General features: G+C 39.8%; 2 protein-coding genes and 1 pseudogene across 2 annotated transcripts; 2 read left to right on the plus strand and 1 right to left on the minus strand.

Annotated features, from left to right (window-relative positions):
- Nucleotides 1-133: 133 nt before the first annotated feature.
- On the minus strand, nucleotides 134-8,491 carry LOC111332490 (uncharacterized). The gene is made up of 5 exons (XM_088761666.1): nucleotides 7,303-8,491; nucleotides 4,523-4,694; nucleotides 2,868-3,867; nucleotides 1,992-2,108; nucleotides 134-1,687 (listed from the first exon to the last, which is right to left on the minus strand). Exons 1-5 carry the CDS (start codon nucleotides 7,601-7,603, stop codon nucleotides 1,349-1,351), a joined length of 1,929 nt encoding a protein of 642 aa, XP_088617792.1. The 5' UTR covers nucleotides 7,604-8,491; the 3' UTR covers nucleotides 134-1,348.
- A 5,075-nt stretch (nucleotides 8,492-13,566) lies between these two features.
- LOC111345349 (uncharacterized) lies at nucleotides 13,567-16,772 on the plus strand (annotated as a pseudogene).
- A 509-nt stretch (nucleotides 16,773-17,281) lies between these two features.
- LOC148731667 (myb/SANT-like DNA-binding domain-containing protein 4) lies at nucleotides 17,282-18,096 on the plus strand. The gene has a single exon (XM_088761219.1). The coding sequence runs from the start codon at nucleotides 17,505-17,507 to the stop codon at nucleotides 17,925-17,927; it is 423 nt and encodes a 140-aa protein (XP_088617345.1). The 5' UTR covers nucleotides 17,282-17,504; the 3' UTR covers nucleotides 17,928-18,096.
- The last annotated feature ends 2,620 nt before the right edge of the window (nucleotides 18,097-20,716 follow it).

Raw genomic sequence — 20,716 nt, forward strand, 5'->3', positions numbered from 1 at the left:
TCCCACCGACGCAGCCCCAAACAGTTTCTTTCGAAACTATCAGCCTTTATTAAAAATTCACATAGTCAGGATCTCACAATAATTTCGCTTTAAAAGTCGGTTAGTGACGTAAGTGAGTAATTCAAGGCTTGCGTTCTAATACAGCTGTTTATTGTCCTTGTACACAAAACAATCTGGTTATATAGATACTCCCTGACAAATACACATTTCTTATCCATGGTATGATTGGAACTTTTACAGCTATCTTAACCAAACGAGAGGGAACATAATGATGTTCCCGGCTGTAAGCATATTTTCTGATGCAATCAAAACATCTACAGAAAAAAATTTCCTCAAAAAAATGTCATCTTTAAAGGAGTACTCAGTATTTCTACCTAGTATTACTATGCTTGTTTACTTTTTTTAGGACAGTTTTGTTTGTCATCCATCGTGTCGGTTTTTCTTCTGACTTTATCATAAGGCAAATGACTATGAAAGAATTCAAGCTGACAAAACGGTGGGTTTTCCTCTTTCATGCTCAAGTTTAATTATTTATCTAGTTTACCTTACTTTTGAATCAATTTGGAGCCGTACGAGTACATAAATCATCTCAATGCTATAGCGAAAACAAATGTGGTCTTCTAAACTCCAACCAATCTCGTAAAGAGCCATCAGCCACCGGTGGACAAGTATTAGTTGATGCAAATTATCCTGTGACGTCATAAGCTTTACCTGTCCAATCATTGACAACCTAATGTACCTTAATAGTTGATATGTTTTGGATTTTCGATCGTGGACAGTGTTACTGCATATCCTGCTGGCTGCATAATGACTCAAAAAAAAAAAAATACTTGCTTCGATCACGTGTAGAACTGATTTAGAAATTAACAGAATAACGATCTTACCACTACAATCTTGGAATGGAAACAAAAAATAGAATCCCGCCTCTCCAATCTAAGGTACTTTGACTTTAAGTTTAATGAAATCCGAAAAAAGGATTACTTTAAAAAACACCCGGAAATTCTAACTCTTATAAGAGCCCTTTTCGATTGAGTGTCGTAAAACCAAACCAACTGAATAAGTACAAAGGCCAATCAGAAGAAATGAAAATACCTTGAAGAGCCAATGAAAACTCAAAGTAGAAACAAGTAACCCTCCTAAAGCGCAGAAAAACGTGGGTGACCAAATCGTGATCGATGTAGGTTATACATCCGGGTGGTTGAGGGAGTGGCGGAGTTTTCTGGACTAACAACAGAGCAAAGTAGAGCAAAACTAAAGCATTCCAGTATTATTTTCGACACTCAATTGAAAAGTGCTCTAAAACTAAACAGCTCACACCACTCAGACCTCCTTGCGAAGTGTAACATGATCAGAAACATCTATTTATCATATTTTTCCTCAAACTGAAGGCAGACCATCGGCCAAAACTGTACAAGTTGCGTCGAGTACCCCAATTGCATTTAAACCTCCACCAGTGCCACCGACAAGATCTCCATTGGTAGAAGACACCGGCCTCCAGTTCAAGGATCCTAAAGTCAGCTGAAACATCCAGGCAGGTATCCCTATAAGAAGGACGATTTGCATTATACGACACAGTGACTGGGAGACTTCCGCGTATCAAGTGCCCGTCTCCATACACCCCAGCCCTTATGATGGCTACTGCTACAGACCCTTGCAAAGTGGCAGTTACTGATGCAGAAGGCGTTACCTGAAATGACAGTTTGTAAACTAGTAAGAGCTTATTTTTTATCAACTCATTTATCTATTTGTATGATTTCATTAACTCTTTTATTCATTACCCGTCTCATACATCATCCTGGTTATTGTCAAAAATTCGGACTAAAAGCAGAATAAACATGGCCTCAATGAACGATCTGCACTAAAAAAAAGAAAATCGTTTGATATTAGAATAAAAAAATTCTTATTCCATGGTTAAACGAACAATACGCTCAGATATTTCTATCATTTGTTTACACTATATGTTAACCATCGATTCAGATATATCTACCCACCGTTAAGCTCAATCGGGAAGTTGAGCGTGGGCCTGGGTCCACTGAGACACTAGCAGGTGTCGTAAGAAGAAAATCCACATCGAGAGTGACGACCCAGAGTATCGGAATACTGTAACTCTGAAGAAAAAGAAACAAAACAGTAAATAGCACTACATGTATATAAAATTTTTCAAACAATGAGATTACTGATTACTTGGGCCTTTTCCAGAAAGGTCTAAGTTTAAAATTCGGTCGCAATCGTCGTCTACCTTCCAAAAAGGCACATCCGGGATTTCTGCACAGGCGCTGCTTATCAGGCCCAGACCGGCGGTTGCACCGACAATCTAAAGAAAAGTTCTTTAACCGGAATTGTGGTTACTAGTTGTGCTAACAGGTAAAACCCAAATTCGTTATGCTTTTGTTTCTGGAAACTTAAAATCATTTCACCCTGACATGTGGCGTTTCATAGGACAATATGAATATTTATCAAAATTTGCGTGTCAGTTACTTTTAAACGTTTGTGTTGTAACGCGACGATCTTTGTTCTACATAGTTTTCTCCTGATCCCAATTGAAAGCGAATTGTTCAGTCTTTCATCTCGAAATGATATCTAGCGAATGCAAGGTCTCACTTCATGATATGGCTCCGAGAGCTTCCAAAAAGTCACTCGTTACTCGTTTTCCTTGCTAGTCCGTTACTCGTTACTGCGTTTAGTAACATCCTATCATAGAGGGAAGCCCAAGTTAAGGGCACTGCGACCTCTCAGTGTCTAAAGTTGAATCCAATTTTTTAATCTATGCCGTGGCATAAATAACAGATACATTCCATGTTGCCGTTAATTAGCTCCCTAAGAAAACTTGCCAAAGTAACCTCAATATTTTAAATTCAAGCACTTACAACATCGATGTTCCATCCGTTTATCTCCTTTGTTTCTTTCTTAGTGGTGTCAATGGACTTTCGGAGAAGTCGTCTTGTTACTCTAGCTCCCAGTTGTAGGGTTAAATCCACCCTAATCTTGTCAAGCTTCAGATTGTATAACTTTTTAATTGATTCAATACGAACAGTGGTTTTCACTTGTACATCTACGCCAATAACTTTTTTCTTAAAGAGTGTGAACGTTGTCTGTTGAGGAGCAGTAAGGATTTTTTGAAAATAGCCTCTGCGACTTCGGTGTCTCGAGTCGTGCGATGCTGATGTCAGGTTTGTTTCTCGCTCATCTTCGCCAGCGGGCGTGGTGTACAATGCGGTTAAATCAGCCGAAGGCTCGTTCAAAGCCTCTCTCTCGGAGGTTTTAACCCTAAATTTTTGCTCAGATTTTGGTGCAACGAGTTTGATGAAATCACGGACAACAACATCTGCTAGTTCCTCGTCCTCAAGATAGCTTCTCCGAGATTTCTCATCATTAAGAAGAGTAACCTTACTCGTGAAAGAAACGTCCATACTTTTGGCTGGGGATCCTTTCTTAAACTGAACTGGCTCTCCGAAATTAAGTTTTTCAGTCAAGTGGACCACACCTTTTGTTACCACGCCGTTGCTCTTATTAAGAACTGACGAGTCAGCATATGACATGTCCAAGTCAATGTCAGATGTCATATTTGTAATATCTGATCGATTAAATTTGTTTTTAATCAAAAGTTCGTCATTTTCCGATGTGTTTGCTTCTCTGTGCATCTTGACGATACCGGGAAACATGGAAGACTTTTCAGGTTTTGGCTCAGAATTTGGAGTTGGTTTCTTTCCATCTACAAGTTCGTAAAGGTTGCGCTCAACGGTTGGGAGAAGCTGAGTAAGTATGGCTCGGGCATATCGAGTTAACTTTGCGTCATACTTTTGGTTTCCGTATAATTCAAAGGACTCGTGTGCTTTGGTGGATTTTGACGTTTTCTTTAACTCAGACCTATTAAAAAAAAAAGTCAAACCCAGTGAAAGTATCTCAATATTAGCATGACACTGTATTGAAGAAGCGATATTTTTAGTTCATAATCAGTTTTCAGACGAACCAAAAGGCTGTGGAATATGGAGAAGAGCAGAAAAAAGAGTAGGAGGAAGGGAGGTGGGAGTGGGGAACTTAGAAAAGGGTATAGCTACACTTACCCTGCTAACCTCAGACGACTTAGATGCCAACTGTCGGTAGAAATGAGAAACCGAAAGGAGTTCTTGTGAAACTTCATCCACTTTTCTCTAGTTGAGCAGAAACTTTACATCTCTGCGTGTTAATTAAAAACTGGCATCTGAATTTAAAGGGATGTGGTTTACAATTTATACAAGGCTTAAAAAAATGGGAATCTGAAAAAGAATGCTAATGTTGGACAGCATTCACCATTGCAATACGACCCGCCGTCCGTCAGGACGTAAAGATTCTTGTCTGAAGCAATTGTGGTGAATATTTTTATAAATATAACTCCATCATCTATTGACAAATCACGTTTCCTTGCCATATGTATTCTTTTAATTTTATGCTCCCCAGGATCACGTTGCTTGCCTAATTGCTTTCTGATAATCCCGACATAACTTAGCAGATAAATTCTGCCAAGGACTATCTTGCTACCTACCTTGAAGTGCGCTCAACTCTAACCAAAAAATATAACGATCTTCCTCGGGTCACGTAACCAATATTTTCTAAGTTTTCTCCTTCAGCAGCAATGTTGATGATCTTAAAAACGAACCAATACTCTTCTGAAGTCTTGTTTATTACTTGAAGTGCAACAATGGTACTCAGAGTCCCTGCGGAAAAATAATTAATTTTGCTATAACAGAACATTGAAATCTCAGTAGACTTACTTAAAACAAAGTAATTTGGCCGGAAAAAATCCTTGTCGAGCTTAATTCGAGCCTGATTGCCTGATTTCCTGAGGTAGGAAGCAAGACATCAAGCTTGGCGAATATGCAACTTTATACCACAACAACAAGTTTATTCTTCGAAGGATGCTGATCTTGCATTATTAAAATCTGCGAGAGAAAGGCAGATTAAAAACCTCCAGGTTAATTGACATTTTGAACGTAACACGCTGTAGGAATGTCTTTGGTAACTTAGGTTTATTACGTAGATTTGGCCTTATTGGGAAAATTACAATACTTAAGTGCTTTGTTTCCTCTCAAGTAATCAACCTCCGGTCACAAATCCTACCCCAAAATTATTAGACTAAGTATCGATCTCTTTTATTCAGCCAGTAGTTTCAGTCATAGTTAAGGAGATAAATTAAAGAGAAGTGTTATGATTCAAAACTTTACTTAAAAATTAATTTCATCGCATCCTTAAACAAAGCACTAATATCTGTCTTGTTAAAAAGAAAAACTTTTCTTGGATTACGAGGTACAAAATCGGAGGTTCTATTTTTCGTGGTGAGAGTCTTGATTTAAAAGACACCAAACTGAAGACTATGCCAAATTTGCAGCCCAGCTATAAAAGAACACGTCGAGATATCAGATGACGAGAAGTGAACTTTCCCAAGCTCAATGCGAATTATGAATGCCTTTCTAAACATCTATGGTACAACTCTTTGATAAGAGTCAGGAATTAAACGATTTATTTTGAGAACTAGCATAAAATAAGAACATTACAGATGGGATGCGAATCATTAAGTTAAAGGGAACCAGGGGTCTTAGCTTTGTGTCGCCACCAAAACTAGATAATTAACAATTATTCCACTCGCGCTTGTTGGATATGAGATGATAGATAGCCAACGAGGCGCGTAGCGCCTCGTTGGCTATAATCATCTCATATCCAACAAGCGCGAGTGGAATAATTGTTTTATTAAACCCCCCCCCCCCCCCCAAGAAATTATTATTTTGTAAGGAGGAAACCGGATTTTTTAGCTCCCTTTTGATTCTAAGCTGACGCGTACGCTTACCATATTTGTAGATTATGATATATTGGCTCATATACCATAATGGCTAAGCCAATAAAAAGTCTTGAATTGCATTATCCAATGATCCAGTTTTTAATAATAGATATTAGACTAAACTGTGCATCAACCTACAATGGAATAATTAACAACTATTCCTTGAAGTGGAGGTGGCTATTGATAGATATTTACGTGCCTTTCTATTATTCAAAAAGCCTCATGGGTTGACATACCAAAAACTAGAAGGAGAAAAGCTACCTTCCCAAATCTCAATTAAAAAGAAAAGGACGATTATTTTTAAAGAAACTCTGAAGCTAGATTGGGCAGCGTCACGAATGATCAACGGAACTGATGACGAAACTGCTGGTGCTGAACATATTAGATTTCTGACTGAAGTAACCTGTCGTCTCTATGACAGTATCAACAAGACTTATACAGGTAGTTCGACCATAAAATGTATTCACCACACAGACAAACTGTATTACTATGCAAAAAAGCTGCTAAAAGTCCAATGAATACAGGCTGAGAGTTTCTAAAGAAACTGTGGTGCTGCGTCGGTGGGGTAACAAGGTAATTTGGTTATATCAACTAAGTTGAAATTGTAAATTGGCCACCGTAATGAATAAAAAAGCTGACGTTTCGAGCGTTAGCCCTTCGTCATTTGCTCTGATGAAGGGCTAACGCTCGAAACGTAAGCTTTTTTATTCGTTACGGTAGCCAGTTTACAATTTCAACTTAGTTGATATCCTAAAAAGTCTACTACGTTAACCCAACAGAGGAGAGAGTAAATTGGTCAGTAAAATGCCAAAGTGAATTCAGAGTTCGCCTGATTATATTGTCTAGATATGCTGGGTTTAGCGTTCTAACGATGAGTTGAATGAAAACACTTTATTGAGACCAAAAAATCCAAACAAAAACTATTTCCAGCAAATTGTACTGAACGAACGTCTGCAAATATATCATGCTATTTCAAAAGACAAATCAACGTGATTAGCCGCGGAAAATCAAATCCATCGCCTCGAGGGTGAAGTAAAGCACGCACGGAAAAGGGACATAAAATCGCAAGACTATTTAAAACCTGTATTCTATATCTTTGCACGGCTCGACTGATATTTGTGTAAATTCGAATTCTTTATCTGAGATCTGATTTATATCCGACACGGTTCGATTATTTTAGATCAGCTTTGACAGTTTCCACTTTAATTGCCGGGTAATGTTCTACCATGGTTAATCATGATAGAGCTAACGAACTATGGCTCTACGAATGCATTTTCACTGATCTTATTTTGAAAACTCCAGAATGTTTCACAAACCTAACAAAATGCATACTTGCCTAATCTCAACTCAAACATAAAATTGCTTTTCGAAAAAATTGGACTGTGCGAACAAAAAGGTAATCTTAAAATAAGAAATTCGTACCTTTCACTTAGCGATGAAGGGCAGCTCAAGAGAGCGTCTAATGTTTAATTAGTAGCGAGATCAAATACCTTTCTGAAGCTCTCCACTCCGTACTTCAAGGACTTGTTCGACTTGATACAGTAAAGTTTCACCTGGCTCCAAATTGACTTCCACTAAGCGCTCAGTACAGGACTCTTTCCGAGTCAACAAAAATACTGTCAGGATGGCTCCACAAACCACGAGAGATACAACTGCAAAGATGGCAGTGGTCCGCAAGATGGTCCATTTTCTTGAAGCCGGTTTCTCTCCTTCAGAACCATCTTGAACATAATCGTTGACTAGAGTTACCTTATCCTTGGGGTGTTCCTTTTTCTCTGGAAAGTCATCCATGATCGAGGTTGAAGCTGTACGACTAACTTTGTCCTTTCTGAAGGTATTGAAGCGCTATTTGAATTTTTCGTGTTCATCCGCGATGGCTTAACCTTTTGTTTTCTCTCAGTGACGGACAAGGCAATCATGAATATTTTTAGCCGCAGCGCTGCCGGGAGATCTCTTTCCTTCCCCTCTCCTGAATGGTGCTGAGGCGAAGAGAGCAAACACGACGTTGATATTGTTGATCAGCGAGCACGGAAGCAAATGCACGTGAAGTTACATTACCGGGAGAACAGAGTTAGTCTGTATTATGGGCGGTCGTCACCACCAAAAATACAAGGATGTCAAATAGATCAGCCTGGCCGGTAAATACAAAGATGGTTTAAGGATCCGCTGCAGGAGGATAGCGTAGCTAATAAAGGAATGGCATGGCTAAATTATAGACAGTCTAGTGTTCCTTCATGAAACAGAACACCCTAAACATAAATAGTTTAGCCAAATGATAAACTGTCTAGTTTCCCATGTCGAGTTGGAACATGAAATTGTGAAATGGACCAGCTAAATTGCGAATAGTCTAGCGCTCATTTGCAATAAAGTACACAAACAGTGTAGCGTTGCTTCAAATGACTAAGGGTAATACGGAGAAGCACAGCGTTCGCACAAACGGTGTAGCTTTGGGTGAAATGGCTCAGCATAATGTCGAATGGTACAGCGTACATACAAACCATGTAGCTTTGCGTGAAAAGGTTCAGCGTAATGTGGAATGGTACAGTGTACACACAAATGGTGTAGCGTTGTGCGAAATGGCTCAGCGTAATGTCAAATGGTACGGCGTAATGTCAAATGGTACAGCGTACATACAAACAGCATAGCGTTGCGTGAAATAGCTCAGCGTTATGTCAAATGATTTGGATATATCAACAAAGTTGAAATGGTAAACTGGCCACCGTAACGATTACAAAAGATGACGTTTCGAGCGTTAGCCCTTCGTCATTCGCTCCGACGAAGGGCTAACGCTCGAAACGTCAGCTTTTGTAATTGTTACGGTGGCCAATTTACCATTTCAACTTTGTTGATATATCCAAATTATTTCGTTACCCCCACCGACGCAGCCCCTAACAGTTTCTTTAGAAACTATCCGCCTTTATTCCTTATGTCAAATGGTACAGCGTACACACAAATGGTTTAGCGTTGCGTGAAATAGCTCAGCTTTCACGTCATGCCACAAGGAAGCTCGACGATTTGCCACAACATCGAAATATTTCATGTAATGCTGAGCAATTTAGTATTCAGCGGGAGCGTCTGATGCTCTGCAAAGCTATTCGACGTAACGCTACACCATTCGTGTGTACGCTGTACCATGTGACATCACGCTGAGCCGTTTCACGCAACGCTACACTGTTTGTATGTACGCTGTACCATTCTACATTAAGCTACCTCGCCGAAACCACCAAAAATACAAACCGCAAATGGAACAGCGATCTGCTGGGGGGCATGACGTCATCGAGTGTGAAGAATGGCGCGAAACCGTCGATCACATAGTGTAGTCGCTGTGTTGAAGAGCCTTTACTTCGCCTTGCCGTAAAGTAGAGCCAATTCGGTAAGTTTCTCCTCTTTTTTTCCCCCGCCGATGTTGCTTTTATTTGTTTTCCTTCATGAAAGCTTCCATTAAAATAGCAACAAGACTGGATTCTACCACGGTTTGCCGGCCTCCTGGTTTCCCACAGTTTGCACGCGTTGGTGTGCCTGAATGTTTATAGTGTTAAGTAGTGTTATGACGTGCGAGAAATGTCGAATGTCGAGCTCTCTTTTCTTTTCTGACTTGCGCTTACTTTTCTATAAGAGTTTGACTGCAGAGGCTCTTTGAACATTTCAAAAATACGTGAGATGTTGGATTTTGTGTGCACCATCTTGGACGCTATGGTAAGAAAACCGATAGCCTTGATTTGTTTTGACACTTTTCAATCAAAGTGATATCGGAATGCTTTAATTGCTGTTCCGTACGATTAGAGTATTGAGCTAAGGGAAGACTGCATCCATTTATAATTTTAAAGAGGTGTACATTATATTACTTTGTTTATTAATTTTTTCCTGGGTCCAGTGATAGGTAAAGTACATTCTATTTTTATTTTCTCGATCAGGCTCTCTAAACATTGCAAAAGTACGTTAGAAGTTGGATTTTTTGTCGAAAGGCACAAAGAAAAAGGAACTTGTCCAGAATCCCGAAAATATAGGGCGAGGGCCAACATAAGAGTGGACGAGGATTTTAAAAAAGACATAAAGCAAATCCGTAACAACGCGGAGCAAGAAACATTAAAGTCGATCATATGCTTCCATGAACGTGAAATCGGACGTTTAAAGACCGAAATACAGAAAAGAAAACGAGCCAAAACGGCTACAACACTGAACACTAAGAACTGTAGTACGATCGAATCAGCGCGCGTGGCGCAAGCTGAAAGTAATCAAGACAATGTAACGATCGAGAGAGTAAAAAAAATAGCTGTTAATCTCCAGGAACAAATCGCTCAGTTTGGCAGTATGATGAAAAGACTAGGAACAATGGAGAATAAAGAATTTGAAAAGTACACATTTGTATTCTCTGACTCCCAATACAAACATGGGGCCAAAAAACCAATTTAAAAAGCCAAGCGGCTAGCAACTAACAAGCGCAGGGAGCGCAGAAAAGTAAGACACCAAACACGTTCAGCTATCAAAATAGAGGCGAACAAAACGCACATAAAAAAACCTCTCAAATAAAGAATTTGCAAACTGCCAGATTAATTCACTGGAAAAAGGGCTTAAATTCATTCCAACACCCGCTACAAAACAAAAACAGATCAGACAACAACTATTGCGGGACTTTGATCAGTTCGCAAGGAGAATGCGTCTGATTTACATAGGGGAGGACAAAAAAACCCGTCCCTGCCACGTCAAATGTACATGGAAACCACCATTACAAAAATCCGTAGCCCTTGAAAGCTATTTAGAAGAGGTTAAAAGTGACCTTTCAGAAATAGAAATTACAAAGCCAAAAGATAATTTGCTTACGGCCGAACGCAAGGCGCTGAGGGCCTTCAAACGTGACTCTGAGTTAAACCTCAAAAAGGCCGACAAAGGAACAACAACCGTAGTCATGAACTAACTAAACACGACAAAATTTTAACAGGCCGATCTCTACTAGATAACAGAGATAACTACAGGCCTCTTGCATCACCCATGGTCAAAGAGACTGACCATAAGGTCAGACAACTTATTGCAGACCTCTACAACGGTAATCCTATATACGACATGACTAAAAAGTGGCTTTGTCAAACCCCAAATCCGCCTCGAATTCCAGAATTCTACACGAATGTCTACAAAACGAAGACCGAAGATCGAAGACCGAAGACAAGGGGGACTTCGTTTTGTAGAAAAGACCCCGTGAATCTTTTAAACGAAGACCCTCGCTAAAACGCTTTGTCAGACACCAATTGACGCGAAATCATTGAAGCCTTTCTTTCCCGTTTAAAAAGGACAGTGAGAATCTAAAAAATAAAGACCCTTGCTAAAACTGTTTGCGAGTAAACAAAAAATTAAAAGCGCTAAGGAAGACGAGGGAGCGGGAGCGTTATTTGGTCTTATTTGCGTCATAATTGAATGTCTTCATTCGGGGCCTTTGTACAGAGATACACCATAATGAAAATGCATTTGAGTTGGTGTTTCTCTTAGAAGGTGTGAAGAGGTGCAAATCGTGTCATCTCGACTTTTGTCATAGGAAGAAGGTCATTCCGTTCGATATAATCTTCTCTCACAAAGAGCGATGGATGTATCCCATCAATGGAGATTGGTCCAATTGCAGGCCATCCCAACGGGAGACAATCAGATATTATCATGCCTCGATGAAGTGCCTGATTACAAGATTTCCATACTTAAATGCCGATTACATTCGCATTCCCAGTGACGTCAAAGAAAGTCTTCGAGATTCCCACAAAAGTTATCTTGCAAAAGAGTTTGGGCTAACCTTCGATTGAGTTTTCCTTTTATCTAGGGTAGGTCCCACTGTGTAAACATCGGGGTTGAGCACATCCGAGCGGACAAAGATTGATCGATAGTTTGCATGTGCATGTTCACTATATTTGTGGTAAACATTTCACGGGTAATCTTTTACTTTTTATACGCTTGGAGTGTGTTAATTGTGCCGCCAGCTGTTGCGGTGTCACCGGTCATGTGAATTTATATTAAAAGACGTTGACTTCAAATCTTGATTTTGATTAGTTTGATTCGAGTATGTGTATACAAGTTATTATTGACCCTGAGCTCGCCCCCTGCATTGGCGGTATAATAAAGAGTTTAGTAACTGTGGTTATCTTGCCTGTAATCTCGTAATAAGAAGCAGTGATGCCGAGGTTTCTGTACGCTGTGCCACAAATTTTATCGCTTTCAGACAAGGATTATAAACAAGGAGACACTAATAATTACATATATTTTGTAAAGGAAGTTCAGTTCTGTGCATGTTTGCGTGACTTAAAAATGATCCTTAATAATATAATTGGCTGACATGGCTTTAGACATTAGGTCATGTGCTCATATTTCGCTAAGCCTTGTTTCAGCGAATGATAATCAACCCTCTGCCAAATTTTGTAAGCGAGCTTGTAAAACGAGACACTCCAAGGGAAAAATAAGTACCTTTTTTTTCTCCTGTAGTTGCTGTTTATAGAATGATAGCCCTGTAAATGAAGGTAGCAGTCATTTTTTTCCAGTATGAATTAGTTCCTCGTATATTCTGGCTTATGTCTTTAATGAGGAGAACACGCGTGCCTGTCTACGTCGAATACAAATATGTTACAAGGGATTTTAATTTCAAACTGCAGTTAGATAATTAGCACATCGTTGTTTACTTTGGTTTTGTTAATGTTGTTTAAATATAAATCAAGATATAACAGTTTGTTAATTCTATCAGGAATTGAAGACATTTTCCCTGTGTGTAGTTTCTATAATTTCAGAATTGAATAGCTACAAATAAACAATATTTGATTCTTTTTGCGTCAAACTTTCATTGCCAAAGGGAACTATTCAATCTAGGGTATTCGTTTTGCATATTCACACAGTCCTTTCTACAAATTAAACGAAGACCCCCTTGATTTCGCGTTAATTGGCGTCTGACAAAGCGTTTTAGCGAGGGTCTTCGTTTTATAGATTCACGGGGTCTTTTCTACAAAACGAAGACCACCTTGTCTTCGTTTTTCGGTCTTCGGTCTTCGTTTTGTAGACACCCAATTCTACACCCTAACAAAAATGCACAAACCTTCCCCGGTCGGGAGACCGATGGTGTCAGGGTGTGATGGCCCTACAGAGAAACTATCATCATTTGTCTACATAACTCCTTCAGCCGACAGCACAAAAACAAAAGTCGTCTCTTAAGGTGGCTCAATAGGGTTTTTTGGCCGGGCGAAGAATGGGTACGAAAATGGCGCGAGCTTTTAAATGGCATCAAATATGTAAACAAACATGGCGGCTTTGTGCGACTGCACAATTTTTGTCACATAGTCGTTTAAAAGTTTACTTGACGAGAGTGAAACGGCATCGCTACTTTCCAGTAATGAGCTCAATATTGAAAGACCAGAAGTTTACACAACGCCTACACAACATCTGTAATGCGTCAGGTCGCTTTCGGAAAGTGGAAGCGATCGAAACCAGAAAAGAAACAAAAATAAAAAGGTTACACGAAGGGTTCAAAACGTGGAATGCCAAATGGAAGCTCCAGTATGATAACATATCCAAGGAAAACGAACCCCCAGAAAAACGAATGACACGAGCACGTGAGGTCAGTACATTTTTCTTCATTAGGAAGTCTTAATTTTTGGTAAGATTTTCCTGCCAATTTTCCTAATTATCGGCCTACCTGTTCTGTTGACTCCAACCCTGATTCCCATCAGCAGAATAAACCTAAGAGGAAGGCGAACCTGCCACAAGGATCCAGACTGGTGGACTTAGAAACCCTTACAGATGGTCTGAAGGAATGCTCATTTTGTCATTACGGTAAATTCTCACTATTTTTAACTGCACTATAGCATATTTTACACCATTATCATATAAAAGAACATAACAAATATTGTGGATGGAGTCTTTTTTCCCTGTTAGTTTACAGCGTATTTTACAATATTTCTAGGCCATTTGTCTCTTGGCAATGTTATTGAAGAACAGCACCGTGGCTTGGCAAGTACGTTTACTGTTATATGCAGCCAATGCAATGCGGAAAACACTATTAAATCATAAAAAGAGCACAGATCTGGTACACGCGGTCCATTGACCTTTGATGTGAACACGAGAGCTGCCCGTGGCTGTTTACACACAGGAGTGGGCAACACCCATTTAAACAATTTACTTTCAATCCTCAATGTGCCTGCACTGCACTCATCAACTTTTAAAAATCGGGAAAGGGAAGCTGGAAAGGCAATAGAGCAAGTAGCAAAAAATAGTTGCCAGCAATTCCTAAACCTTGAACGAGAGAAGGCAATTGAAAATGGTAACAAGCCTGACCAGAACTATTTGGTACCTATTGCCTGTTCTTACGACATGGGGTGGCAGAAACGGGGGCGAGGTTTCAACTCTAAGACCGGACATGCTGCAGTCATGGACCTTTCAACTGGTAAGGTCCTTGACTATAGAACAAAAAATTAAATGTGCCGCTCCTGTGATGAAGCTAAAAAGGCAGGAAAACAACCAAATGACCACGACTGTAGAAAAAATCATTCAGGCTCTTCAAAGTCAATGGAGCCTTTAGCTGCAGTTGAACTTTTCAATAAGGTAACTAAATCAAATGTCAAATTTTCAATTTACACCGGGGATGATGATTCAATGACTGAATCTCACCTAAAGCAAAAGGTACCCCATGGTGTGGAAAAATGGAGTGATACAGTTCACATAAAAAGATCCCTTACGACATGCCTATACAGCTTGAGCCAACGAAGTAAGTTCCCCAACAGTTCAGTGTTGTCACAGAAAGTCATAAATTACCTTGCCAAATCCTTCACATACTGTATTGCACAAAATAAGGGGGATGCTATAAACATGAAATCTGCAATTCAAAGCATTGTGCCTCATGCATTTGGTGACCATACTGGTTGTAGAGAAACATGGTGTAGATACAAGAAAGACCCTTCTCATTATTGTCACAGAGATCTTCCCTATGGCAAAGACCTCCAAGGAGATAGCCTTGAATCAGCCCTGAAATCTCTCTTTGATGAATGTAGCACAGACATTGTTATAAACAAACTTGCACCTGCAGCAAATTCTCAATGTAACGAGTCTCTGAACAGTGTGGTGGGCTCGAAGAACCCCAAAATTCACTTTTACGGGGGAAGTGAAAGCAATGATTATCGAGTGTCCTTCAGTGTCTCTCAAGTAAATTTAGGTTGCAGGTACATTCCTCAAACTCTAGCGTCACTTAACATAGAGCCAGGTCTTTTCTGTGTAGACCATAATACGAAAATGGACAAGAAAAGTTCGAAGGACAAACAAAGGAAATCAACAGTTGCATTCAAGCGACGTCGATCACAATTACACAAACACCAGATTTCAGAAACCTCGAAAAATGAGGGCAAAGAAGGTACCATGTATGAAACTGGCATTGGCCTGAACCTAAACTCTTCAGCGAAAACAATTGAGTTGAACAATTCTGAACTTTCAATCACTGATCTTTATGATATAACCGCTGCTATCACAAAACAACAAGAAGAACAGTACGAAAATGCAGTTCCGAAATACACTTCGAGATCCACAGTTCAAAAGGAAAAATTTCATGACAGTAAATTTCATCACTTTGTTTTATTTGACATCGAGACAAATTCAACGGGAAAATCAGCAGAAGTATGTCAGCTCGATGCCGTAGATAAGTCAGGTAAACAATTCTCATGCTATGTTCTACCAACCAGAGACATAGATTCTCACGCGTCAAAGGTCAACAAACTTACAGTTAAAACTGTCAATGGAGTCCGCCGACTTTTCAAAAATAATCGACTAGTAGAAGCCTTTGAGTTATCGCAACTACTTAGGAAGTTCTTAACTTTTTTGAGGACCAACATAGATTCAGCTTCAACACGGTCCACAAAGCCCGTTTGTACAATCTTGGCTGGACACAACCCCGCGACATTTGATATTCCAATACTTCTTCGAAACGGTGGCGAAAATTTAATTGCGGAGCTCAGTTCCATCAGTTCCATCCGGTTTGCAGACACTCTGACACTGATGAAATCACTCATGAAAAGCAAGCACTCTTCCCTCCAAAACGCAGAAGGTAAATTTCCAAAGCCTGGGCAGAGTTCTACGGTGGCGCATAGGGGACATGACACATTTTTTTTTATCGCGCGATAAATGATAGATTATCGCGCGATAAATGGAAATTATCGCGCGATAAATGGAAATTATCGCGCGATAAATGGAAATTATCGCGCGATAAATGAAAAGATTATCGCGCGATAAATGGAGATTATTGCGCGATAAATGGACATTATCGCGCGATAAATGGAAATTATCGCGCGATAATTTTTATTATTATCGCGCGATAATATTTATTATTATCGCGCGATAATTATCATTTATCACGTGATAAATGGAAACTTGTCAGGTCACGTAATCGGCTGTCATACATGTTGTTTCCGTGAACGACAATGACTGCCACAGTTGAGGAGCTATGTTTTGAGGTCGATAGTTCGTTTTATTCATGTAAAAAGATCATTTAGCAGTACGTTGCAGTACTACGACACATAGCTCTTTGAATCAGTATAGTAAACCTTGATTTTGCGAAGTCCGAGCCCGTGGAAATTTTGTATTATTTATTTATATTTTGTGATAACTTTTTGATGATTGCATGACTTACACTGTCACGGTTGTGTTAAACTAAAACCTTGAAATAAACTTTCATAAGTTTTCTCATCTTTCAGTCTATACTATATGCCCTCTAAATTTCATTGTCATTGTTCAAATATTCTAACAAATATTATATCAATCAATTCTCTGCATTCCTACAAACAAAAAACACATTATGATCGAGACTGTACGCCAGCAGGATCCAATTCTTTAATTATGACTCGTAGGGTCTCCTTCTGGACAACAAGACTGTAGTCAATTCTTAATCGTTGGTGCATTTGGCGATAACCAATACTGTTCCTGCATGGACAAATGCAACGGATTACCGGACAGAAGTTGACCTAGATGACATTGATGTGATTGATGGTGAATGCTGCGACTGAACAAGCCCCACAAATTGTTTGGAGGAATGCAGAGAACTGATTGATATAATTATGTAAGAGCAACAGTTGCAAGTGCCTTCAACTGCTCTAGAAGCTCGTAATCTTTTCGTGGATCTCGTTTATCTCATCGACAACAGTTGGTTAGGTTCTTGTATGATGTTTTTTTTTTTGAAGGGGAATGAATTACACCCGAAAACCTAGCCTCGTGTGTCCCTAATGCCACCCTCTCTTTGTTTGCGAGGCCTTACTGGCAAAAGAGGACCGACAGTTCTGGTGACATATGTGTCAAAGTTACTGTGTTTACATTTCTGTGCGAAATAGAGGATACTTTAAAAGCCTATGAGCATTGTGTAACTACTCGTGTGCACGAAGTAATTTGACCTTATTCGGCCCGAGCTTTTTTTTAATCTTTTCAGACCGAGGAGTGAAGCGAATTCCGCCCCCTTCACCTCCGTAACTTCCTGGCCCCGGTTGTTCGAAAGCCGATTAAATTATCCCTCGATTAGAGGATAATCGACGATTAAATTTCTTATCCCAAGGATAGCTAATCTAGGTTTAAAATAACGTTCCTGAAAGCAGATTTAACCCTCGATTAACTATCCCGCGATTAAGCTGAGATTAAACCAGTCAAACCGGTTATTAGGAGCTACGCGGCTACGCGCGAACAAAAAAAAAATTGGAGGGAAAAAATGGCGGAAAGTGAGAGTGCACATGGAAATGGAAACCAAACGAAAGATAGAAAAAGAAAACAGAATTTTTCACTTTATGAGATTGAAATCATCACCGATAATGTCAAAAAAAATCTGGACTTAATCCAGTCCAAGTTCACGAATGCTGTGACCAACAAAAAGAAACAAATGCTCTGGGAAGAAATAACCCAAGCGGTAAATGCTGTCGGAACAGCGAAGCGAACGGTTACGGAGGTAAAAGACAAGTGGAAAAATCTCCATAGCATCGCCAAGAAAGAATTTGCAGAATTCAAGAGGGAGATCAAGGTAACTGGGGGTGGTCGGCCTCCAAAGTCGCCGAGTGCTGCCAGCAGAGAGATAATTGAGGTGCTTGAGGACACGCCGGCGTTCAGCGGTTTGATTGGCTTTGAGACAGGTTTGTAAACAATTGTTTCTAGGTTACCAAAATTTTTAAAATTGTAGACGGTCAACCGGCCATGTTGTTTCGGCGGGGTTTTCAGCTCATCACTCGCCTTCCCGTCTTTGAGCGTACAAAATGTTCGGACACAAGGGAGGAAAAGATAAGTGTGCACGTTCTTTTTTTTTTTTAACCTACATCCATAACTCTATTAATCAAGTTTTACCGTATTTAGTTTATTATCCCATCGCATTTCATGAGTGTACTTCACGAAACGGAGGCTGCCACGGAAAATTCCAAACCGGTTTGCTGCTTTTGCGGAATTTACAGGGTTGCATTCGATTAAACCCTGTTTAAGCTGACTCTAGACGAACGTTCCATGACGGACTATTAGTAATTCTCTTGATTAATTCATTTATCAAAAATGGCATAGCTCCGTCACTTTGCAAAGCGATCTGAGGAGTGAGACAAAAACCTTTGATTTCGAAGAATGTCTTGGATACAGTTTATAATTTGGTTAAAATTTGTTTTGTCAAAGACAGAGTGCTCCTATTTTTTCTTTATTAATCTTTTACTAAGGAGTGTTCTTCAATTATTTACGAACGGCTATTTATAAATAACTAGTTTTTATCATTTCGTCTTGACGCAACTTTGTTTAGGTTTGTGATTGATGAAATAATTTGTTATTGTTCCTGTTATTATGTCCTACTTTTTCGGTCACTAAACTGTGGTACGGTTCTCACTGGCAATTTACTCTGGTTCCACTTTATCTGTCTATATGAAGCCTAACTTTTGGTACATGACTTTCAGATTTTGTAAGCATTTTCGTAAATGATTTCACTGAGTCAAGTCTAAAGCGATATCGACCAAAGCGATATCGACTTCTCAATTCTTCATCAGTGAAATCGTCCAGGGAAAAGTCGTCTGGAAGCCTAAATTGGAAGCTTAACTAAATTGGAAGCTTAACTGTTCGTTTAAGGAAGCACGGTTGCCTCAGTCTTGGAAGGACGCTAACATCACTCCAGTACCAAAGCAGAATCCAATACACGATGTAAACAAACATCTACGTCCAATATCCCTAACTCCCGTGCTTTCTAAGGTTGCTGAAGATTTCGTCGTGGAGAGTTTCCTCAAGCCTGTTGTGTTGGCGAAAGTGGATGTACGGCAGTTTGGGACTGTGCCAGGTTCCAGTACGACACAAGCACTAATAAGCATGGTCCACTCATGGCTTAGTGCTACGGATGGGAACGGTGCAACTGTCAGAACCATCCTCTTTGACTTCCGCAAGGCGTTTGACCTTATTGACCATCAGATCCTAGTTCAGAAGCTCATTTCATACGATCTTCCAAGCGGAATAATTGACTGGATAGTGGACTTTCTGTCCTGTCGCCGACAGCGTGTTAAACTTAGTCAGGACTGTTACTCGGAGTGGGGGGCCATCCCATCAGGGGTCCCACAGGGCACAAAACTTGGCCCCTGGTTATTTACTATTATGATAAACGACCTCATCATCCCGGGTACAGACATGTGGAAATATGTCGATGACTCCACTATTTCTGAAACAGTCATGAAGTCTGAGGTCAGCAAAGTCCAACAAGCGGTTGACGAACTCGCGACGCAAGCTTCTGCTGACAAGTTCCAATTAAATGAAACCAAGTGCAAGGAACTGCGCATAACATTCAGTCACTCTAGAAAGAACTTTGATCCAATTAAGGTTAATGATCAGGACTTAGAGTGTGTAGAGCAAGCAAAGATCTTAGGTTTGCAGATATCTTGCGATCTCACGTGGAATAATCACGTATCCGAAGTTGTAAAGAAAGTAAACAAGCGCCTGTATTTTTTGCGTCAGCTTAAGCGTGCACAGGTCAAGTCGGAGGAACTTTTGCTCTTCTATTTGACTTGTATTAGGCCTGTCACTGAATATGCATGCCCTGTTTATCATCATAGCCTCCCGCAATACCTTTCAGTAGATCTTGAGAGATGTCAAAGGCGAGCTTTACGTATTATCTATCCAGATTGTTCGTACAATGAGGCGCTTCTTTTGACTGGTCTAGTTCCCTTACACAACCGCCGCGAGTTCTTATGTGATAAGCTTTTTAATTCCATCCTGTCTAATCCCTCGCACAAGCTCTATAGCTTACTACCTCCCAAGAATGAGTGCGAAGTCAATTTAAGGAGTCAGCACTCTTTTACTACACGGCGCCTCCACACCATTCGTACTCGAAATAGTTTTATCCATCACTATGTCCATAAAGCAATGATGTAATATTGTTTTTCTCTTAATTATATATTTTTGTCTTTTTAATTAGTTCTTCTTAGCCATGTATTTTTGTAGTATATATTTTATTGTAAATCAAACGTAATTCAGCCTGTGGCTGCAAGGTTTTTGATAATAAACTATCTATCTATCTATCTAAATGTTCTTTCTTTCCTTCTTGCGGCCGGCATTAAGCCTAATCCGCCAAGCAACAAGTCGGCCATTTTGTTTTGTTTGGGGAAAGTTTACCCTCGATTAGTGAGTTAATCCACCTCGCTAGGTGTGTTAAAATTAACCTTTATTTTAACCCAGGGATAGCGCTAATCGCGCTTTCAGGAACAGAAACTAATCGTGGGTTAGATTTTAATCTTGGGTTAGGGTGATTTAATCGAGGGTTAGCGCTAATCGGCTTTCGAACAACCGGGGCCAGAATATTTGAGCAATGACAAAGAAATTTAGAGGGCATATAGTATAGACTGGAAGATGAGCAAACTGATGAAAGTTTATTTCAAGGTTTTAGTGTAACACAACCGTGACAGTGTAAGTCATGCAATCATC

This window comes from Stylophora pistillata, chromosome 5 (assembly GCF_964205215.1).
Source record: "Stylophora pistillata chromosome 5, jaStyPist1.2, whole genome shotgun sequence".
Taxonomy (NCBI): Eukaryota; Metazoa; Cnidaria; class Anthozoa; order Scleractinia; family Pocilloporidae; genus Stylophora; species Stylophora pistillata.